Source organism: Camellia sinensis, chromosome 7 (assembly GCF_055761805.1).
Source record: "Camellia sinensis isolate YWXY chromosome 7, ASM5576180v1, whole genome shotgun sequence".
Lineage (NCBI taxonomy): Eukaryota > Viridiplantae > Streptophyta > Magnoliopsida > Ericales > Theaceae > Camellia > Camellia sinensis.
The window spans coordinates 1,304,406-1,312,547 of NC_138967.1; the positions used below are offsets into that span (position 1 = coordinate 1,304,406).

The 8,142-nt window shown below is 41.0% G+C and overlaps 1 protein-coding gene across 1 annotated transcript; it reads right to left on the reverse strand.

Moving 5' to 3' along the window:
- Positions 1–1,493: 1,493 nt before the first annotated feature.
- Positions 1,494–3,487, reverse strand: LOC114270652 (MATH domain and coiled-coil domain-containing protein At1g31390). The gene is made up of 4 exons (XM_082877286.1): positions 3,356–3,487; positions 2,886–3,177; positions 2,203–2,369; positions 1,494–1,886 (listed from the first exon to the last, which is right to left on the reverse strand). Exons 1-4 carry the CDS (start codon positions 3,453–3,455, stop codon positions 1,732–1,734), a joined length of 714 nt encoding a protein of 237 aa, XP_082733412.1. The 5' UTR covers positions 3,456–3,487; the 3' UTR covers positions 1,494–1,731.
- Positions 3,488–8,142: the final 4,655 nt, after the last annotated feature.

The window sequence follows — 8,142 nt, forward strand, 5'->3', positions numbered from 1 at the left end:
CCAAAGTCTCGAAGCTTGCTCAAAATGGCTCAAAATGAGGCCTTTCAAGGCCTAAGAGAGGTCAAACACCTCCAAACCACAAAACATTCTTAATAAACAATCAAGAGGGCCTAAAAACAGAACTTTTTTGTATTATACACTAAGCTCAAAAACGATTTTAAGATAGGTAGAAATACAATGCAAGATTGGGAAATAAAAAGGCTAGATTCTTACCCTTGAAGACCCCTTCACAAATAGTGCTCCAATGACCCTCCTTGGCTTGAATCCAACACCAAAACTTCAAAATCAGTCCCTTAGAACCTCAGTTCCAAGAGGAAGGTGAAACACTAGGTGCTTGTGTGCAATAGTATGGACTAAAACACACACAAGAGTAATATAGAGATAGGATGTGTATGTAACTCAAACCCTAAAAACCAGAGCTTGGTCTGTGTTTTTCTCTCCCTAAAATGTAAAAACTCTCTAACCCCTGCAACAAGAGAGAGCCCCTCTCTATATAGAAGCTTTTTGTCTTGTAAAGCTTACAAGACAAGCTTCATAAGAGGGAGATCCCTCCATACACGTGTATGGAGGGGAGCAAAAGTAAGACAGCTGTCTTAAAATATCTGCAAAAGCAGATGCACAGTAGTCGGCCGGCCAAAAATGCCATCTTGGCCAAAAGGAGTGCCGACCGGCACTAAATAGTGCTGACCGGCAACAAATAGTGTCGGCCAGCAACAAAAAGTGCCGATGGAAGCAAAGACCAACCGGTGGCCTCTAGCCACTGCCGGTGGTGGGTGGGGATGATCTACAAGCCCTACCCTGCTTCTCAAAGGCAAGATGTCAGTGTTTGGTGCAAAACCAGACACTAAACGGTCGAGTTCGGAGATCCTGAGGCAAGGCGCGTAGCCGAGGCCTCCGGGAACTCCAAACGAACACAAACATGGATGATCACCGAGTGTTCAAACGGTGACGTCCAAGTCTTGAGGACAGTCAAAAATGAGGTGTCTACACTTGCATTTTTATAACTTCCCAAACAAATTTTGTTGCATTTTTGCCACTTGCGTTTTTGGACATTTTGACAAAAACGTGACTTTTTATTTTGGTTCCCAAAACGGCACAGATCTAAATTATAACTGATTGTTTCACTAGTATTTTTTTATATTAAAAAAAATCCTAAATTGATTTTCTTTACATGAGTAATCATGAGTTTCATACTACAACTAAGAAAATATCTTAGCAAACATGGTTTATTCATAATCTGTATTTGGTTGCGGAATTTAGAAAGGAAAAATGTATTCACATTTCATTTACCTTTTTCCTTTCTTTTCCCAAATTTCTTCCCAAATCATTTAACCAAACACAGCATTATAAAGTTTTCTCATAACTTTGGGGTGGCGGTTGCACTGCCAGCCCCCTCCCCCACTCTTCAGTCCATTCCAAGCCATAATAAGGAAAAATGGAACTATATTATTATAGCGATTATGTGCACACTCACTATAAATTTGAGCCATATATTAATTTTCTATGCATGTAGCATTACTGAATATTAATTCAAGAAATATATTACATTGCGGACCAATTGAGCTGGTGGAGTTAAGAAGCTTAGATAAATAGAACGTTTTTGTTTTTCTTTATCTTACAAGTAGAATTTTTGGTGAAACAGGATCATACAAATTCTTCCGGTTAAGAATGGACACAATTGATTCTGTGTTTAAATTTACACCCCCAAACTGAGTATGGCAAAGCCCTTGTTTACATTAGATTAGCCATCCCGTGGACAGTGATCTCTGCTTCAACCCAGCAACTGTCCTTCACCAAAAAACCAGTGTTTGGCTGATTGAAATGACCCAGTGTAATAAACCTGTCCCCTCTACACTCCTGTCTTGTTAAGCTGAACCAGTAATTTGCTGCAATCATACCAGATAAAAAATATTTGAGCTCATTAGAGAAGCGCACACACAGCTGTGAATAAACCATGTTTGCCAGATTTACAAAAAACACTTGACCCAGCCATATAGTGCCTCATGATGAATGAGTACAATAATCCATTTGTTTTAGTGAAAAATGTTTTTTTACGCTAAACATTAAAAAAAAAAGAATCTTATATTTGATTGTGACCTTAAAACTAATGTGCAAACAATTCCTGAAATAAGATTTTCGTTGCAAAATGACTAATATATCCTTCTCGGGATAAGTTCTCCCACCTCATTAACTAATGTTTACCTTTACCAGAGTGATGCTTGGCTTTCATCTGGTCCAGTATGCGCAGTGCAACATCTGCAAATATTTTAGAACCAAGAGGAAGAGTTGAAGGTTCAGCCAAAGTTAGATACAGAGATAAATGGGTACCCATTCCACTGCCTTTTCCCTTGGGATATAGCTGTATCTTCCTGCACCAACCAACAAACAAACAAGTCACAGAGTAATCATTGTTTTGTTTCTATTGATTGTAATCAAATCCAACGGGACTCTAATGTATGATGATGCATAGCTTTTCATCGTGAACACAGTGGCCGTGTTAGTAAATTTTATGACGAGCTGATCATTACTTTAAACTTGCACAGGTATGGAGGAAGCAAGTGAAATATATTACATTTCATTTTTTAAAAACGATACTACCAAAGATCTCATAAAAATGTTCAGCATGATGTGCACAGTACTGCATTCATTTTGGATGGAACATGCACTTCACAACAGGATGAATGTAGTGCTGCTACACTACATTATGGGTATTTTTCTGAATATGTAGGATTAGTGTTCTCTTTCTTCTTCTTTTTCTTTTTAATAACATTTTGGAAGATGTTTGATCTGAATAAACACATTCACACGACACAGTGAGTACATAACTTAACCAAAAACCTCTTAAACAAGATATAAGTGACATCAAAAAGCATATTTGAGTTTACCATTGGAGATCTCCAGCACTGAATGCCTTTGAGTCATAACACTCCTTATCCAACCTTGAGAAATTATCAATCTTCCAAGTGTTCTTGTAAGTAATTGCATCCTTCACCATCGACAAACACTCCCCTTTCCCTGTATTTTGTTCCTTGCACACAAAGACCTCTGCCCCAAAGACACAGGTGTCGTTTACAAGATATCCATTGGAGGGATTGTTGAATGCTTTAAGAGGGATGAATTGATCGAATCCCCATTCCAGCTTCATTCTATGAAAACGTTTTCCCTTCCCCGGTGCATCTAAGAAAACATAATTAATGACTTGATTAGTAAGCAGCGCACATCAAACCATGATGTTAATTTGAACTCAGTCAATGTTATATTAGAATTGAGAATTCTTTTCAGAGCCAACATTGACTTGTAAACAAAGGGAATAAGAAAAAAATTGCAAAATATAGTGCTAAATTTGGCAAGATACCTTCAAGTACTAAGTAGGTGTCCTTGTTTTGATTAAGCACAAACAATCGGAAAACAGCTTGGACCTCCCAACCGGGATGCACTGGACTTCCTTCTGCCATCACCAAGTAAAGAGAGAGGTGATCTTTGATACCCTTTGTTAAAATCCACCTACTCTCCACCTACTTCACCCACTTAAACCTACTCCACTAAACCTAACCCACTACACCACTACCACCTCACCTACTCCACTAAACCTAACCCACTACACCACTACCACCTCACCTACTCCACTAAACCTAACCCACTACACCACTACCACCTCCACTTCACCTACTCCTTACCTACTACACACTCACCCTCTTCTATATATAGGAATCATGAATCATTGTAATAGATATAACATTACATCAATCAATAATAATACATACAATTTATTCTCTCTCTTTCTCTATACATTATTTCTTACATGGTATCAGAGCAATAAGATTTAAGCCTGTATTTCTTTCTCACCGGCGGGCAGCCGGCCGACACCTTTGCCTTTGCTGCCCGCTGGAATTTTCTACACATACCTGCCACTCTCCACAGCCGTAACTCTGCAAGAAGAGAAACTTCGCTCCATCATTTTCTTCCACGAATCTTCTTCGTGGCTTTCGAGCTCGTCTCTCACTATCTCGTGCAATCGATCTTTGCACTTCATCGCCACATGTGAGCAACCGTGGCCGTCGTAAACGCCGAAAAAGTGCAAATCCGCCGGATTCTGACTACTCCGGCGGCAAAGCAAGGGGTGAATGGCCACAGCGTCTTCCATATCTCTCCTCCTTCCACGCACAGAAGTCATGCCTAACTTAGGGCATTTCTGAGCCACCTCAGGCTCGTTTGTCACATTTGAAGTCGGAGATGCACACTGTTTCGCAGACGTCGTCTCTGATTCACCGTTCTCCACCAAACGACCGTCACTAATCACGCAATTCTCAACTGCTTTTCCGCACTCAGACAGCTTCGAATCTGCCACCAAAACATCCAATTTCTGACGTTTTCTACCGTGCTCTTCCAGCTTCTTCTCAGCTTGGTGATAGATTTTTCATAATGGTTGCTACCGCCGCTACTTCTGCATTTTTTCCAGTTGCATCTCCTCCACCCGATTCTGGTGCCAAGACATCCAGCAAGCTTGGAGGACCTCCAGCAAATGTGGATGCACGAGGGATTAAATCAAAATCTGCTGCCACTGGGGGTTTGCAGGTTAAGGCCAATGCACAAGCCCCTTCCAAGGTAAACGGTACCAAAGTTGGTGTAATGGAGGGGCTCAAGAGTGAGGATGATTCGCCATCACTTCACCAAAGGATTTTTATCAACCAACTGTTCACCCACGTTGGGCAGTGTTACAGCTGCAAATTTGTCTTCTTATCACGTGAGGTGATGATGAGATTTGTGAATTATTTGAAGTGGTTTGAGCTGGAATGCATATCTTCAGAAAAGGAATGTGCCGGTAAACCTAAGATAAACTATGTTAATATGTTACAGTGTGTCTCTCTCTCACTTTACTTTTTCCACCACCCACAACACATTATCATCGCCATTCCCTAACCCACATGGACTTGTTCCCATCGTTTCATACAACTCATCATTCATCCCACTAGAATATATAGAATATATATATATATTTAAAAAAAAAAAAAAAAAAAACAATACAAATTTGCACACCAAACCTTCCCTTATTTTATTCATGTTGGGGCTCACCCCGATCACCTAAAAAAAAAAAAAAAAAAAAAAAAAAAAAAAAAAAAACCACAAGATTTGTTTTCTTTTCTGCAGACGGCCACCCACCGATCTCACTTTTTCGCCTATTCCGCCGGTCTTTTCTTCTTGCCTCCGTCCTGGGCGGCCCTTGACGGTGTTGCCTCCGTGTTTCCCACTCCACTGGGCACGATCACTCCACCCTGCTCCTCCACTACAGCATATGGCGGACCTCCAAATCGGAACATAACGGTGGCCTTCCGCTTCAGCTCCTTATTTTCCGCCTTTAGCACACTTATCTCTGCTCGCGCATCCTTATACATGCGTTGGAGCAGAGCCAGTTGGGCGTTTAAATGCTGCACCTCATTTGTCCTACTCTGCAGCCGGTTCGACAAGTTTGTGACCGCAGTCATAGTTTCAACACAGGACTTCAATGTATACTGATTAGCTTCAATATCCGTTTGCACTGCCATTTTTTGCTCCACCGACCGCATCGGAAAGTTCAACGGAGCAAAACCAGAGGTGTTTGGTTGAGGTTCACAGGCCGCCGCACCAGTTATCTCTCTTGTTGACTCGTTGAGGTCGGGAAAGAGAGTGAGCAGACCACGGGAAGAAGAGGCTATGTTCTGGGTAGCTGAACGGGAAGAAGAAGCCATGTTTTTGGGTTGCTGAGTGTTTCAGAGAAGGGTTGGTTACAGAATGTTACAGAGAACGAAGAGGTTTCAACTGGTTTGTTATGCTTCCAAGCCTCAGACTTCGCTTTGGTTTATAAAGACAGAGACGACGAGGCCGACACGCGCTCTGTCAATCACGTGCATCGCCGCGTGTCAGGCGCCCCTTTTGATAGCTCGACGCTTTCTGTCGGGCACGTCTTTTGATGAAGTGGGCACGCCTTTTGATGGCACATCTTTTTATGAATTGGGCACGCCTTTTGATGGCACGCCTTTTTATGAATTGGGCACACCTTTTGAGGGTGCGACTTTTTAAGGGTCCGACAAGACTCTGTAAACTGTCCCGACATTGATTCCGGTTAGCTCCTTCATGGGTCCGACAAGACTCTGTAAACTGTCCCGACATTGATTCCGGTTAGCTCCTTTAAGGGTCCGACAAGACTCTGTAAACTGTCCCGACATTGATTTCGGTTAGTTTCTACAAGGGTCCAGCAAGACTCCATAAACTGTCTTCTACAACGGTCCGACATGACCCCATAAACTGTCTTCTACAACGGTCCGACATGACCCCATAAACTGTCTTCTACATCGGTCTGACACCACCATACAGTGTCCTCTACAACGTTATGACACCACCATCCAGTGTCTTCACCAATGGTCTGACACGACCATACCGTGTCTCCTATCCTCTTTTATTTTTATGTATTTTCTTATTTTGTTACTCTCTCCAAACTCAAGTTGGTTAGTTCCTATCCCCCTTGAGTTTGCGGGGGGCTGTTAAAATCCACCTACTCTCCACCTACTTCACCCACTTAAACCTACTCCACTAAACCTAACCCACTACACCACTACCACCTCACCTACTCCACTAAACCTAACCCACTACACCACTACCACCTCACCTACTCCACTAAACCTAACCCACTACACCACTACCACCTCCACTTCACCTACTCCTTACCTACTACACACTCACCCTCTTCTATATATAGGAATCATGAATCATTGTAATAGATATAACATTACATCAATCAATAATAATACATACAATTTATTCTCTCTCTTTCTCTATACATTATTTCTTACACCCTTGCTCTTGTTTCCACTTGGGTAGAGAGCCAATTTCCTGCAAACAAACCAATAAAATTTATGTTCACCAAAACAAAAGGCGTAACATTTTTAGGAGATGAAGAAATGTAACCATTTGTAGCCTCCAGCTTCGAAATCACCGGAGTCGTATCTTTCTATGTTATTGGTTGTTAGCAATGAAAATAATTGGATTTTAATCGTGTAGTGAGCAGGTGGTGCATCTGAAGTTGATCTTGAAACCACTGCAATAACAAAAATGACGATGATGATGGTGACAACATGAATAATCGTGATGGTAAGATATAAAACTAAGCTAAAATCATTATAAACAGCTAAATATTAAGTGTGGGTGTTCCATCAATTTGTGAGGTCTGTAGCCGTTTTGTCAACTGTCCAATTAGTTCACAACGTAGTTTTATATTGGAGCAGTGGTTAGAAGTTCAGCAAGTGCTAACTCTAAGACTGTGTTCGCTTCAAGGATTTGGAGAGGGATTTGGAAAGGGGAAAGGTAAAATGTAGGTGAAATATAAAAAAATATACTTACATTTCATCTAGTTTCACGCACCTTTTCCCTTTTTCTTTCCAAATCTCTCCCCAAATCCTTGAACCAAACACAGCCTAAGGGATTTGGCTTAGTGGGAAAAGAAGGCAACCAAAGGGCTTACCACCCAAGAGGTTGTAGATTTGAATCCCACGAAAGTCAAAGAACCCAAACCTTGGCTTGACCTAGGCCCAGTGGGTTTTTACTTGGTCTAAGCGCATACTTTAGACGGCTAGCCTGAATAAGGGTCGGGATGGACCTGGGCCTAGATGTTAAACCCCGGTTCAATAGCCCCGTTTGTTGGCTCGTAAGAGGTTGAGCAGAAAAATCAATAAAACTTTTCCGATGGGGAAAATCAATGTTTGGACAGGGTTTTTTTACATGCACACACAAAATAATAATAATAATAATAATAATAATAATAAATAAATACAAAAGTGCATAGAAAAATAAGGTCTAGTCTAAATTCATTATGAGTGTGATGGGAATCACATCTAAAATGATTCCAGATCACACATTGATATTTCTTTGCACCGTTACGTGCACACAATTTTTCCAATTGGAGAGAGATGGAGAGAGAGAGGGGTCATACCATCTTGGTCATCAAAGATAAGATCTGACATGGCAAGAAATATATAAATATTCACCACTGAATTGTGTAGATACAGATATAAAAACAATGAACCAATGGAGTTTTGCATTTATAAGGACTAAGGAAACCTTAAATTCCAGAAGACTTCCAAGGAAAACCTTAAATTCCAAAACACTTTC

What these genes read in the sequence shown, in the direction of transcription:
- LOC114270652 (XM_082877286.1), bottom strand. Translation starts at nt 3,455, where the DNA reads ATGGCAGAAGGAAGTCCAGTGCATCCCGGTTGGGAGGTCCAAGCTGTT. An exon ending in CACCTACTTAGTACTTGAAG is followed by an intron (nt 3,178 to 3,355) that starts GTATCTTGCCAA and finishes ATGTTTTCTTAG; the next exon opens with ATGCACCGGGGAAGGGAAAA. An exon ending in CAAGCATCACTCTGGTAAAG is followed by an intron (nt 1,887 to 2,202) that starts GTAAACATTAGT and finishes GTATGATTGCAG; the next exon opens with CAAATTACTGGTTCAGCTTA.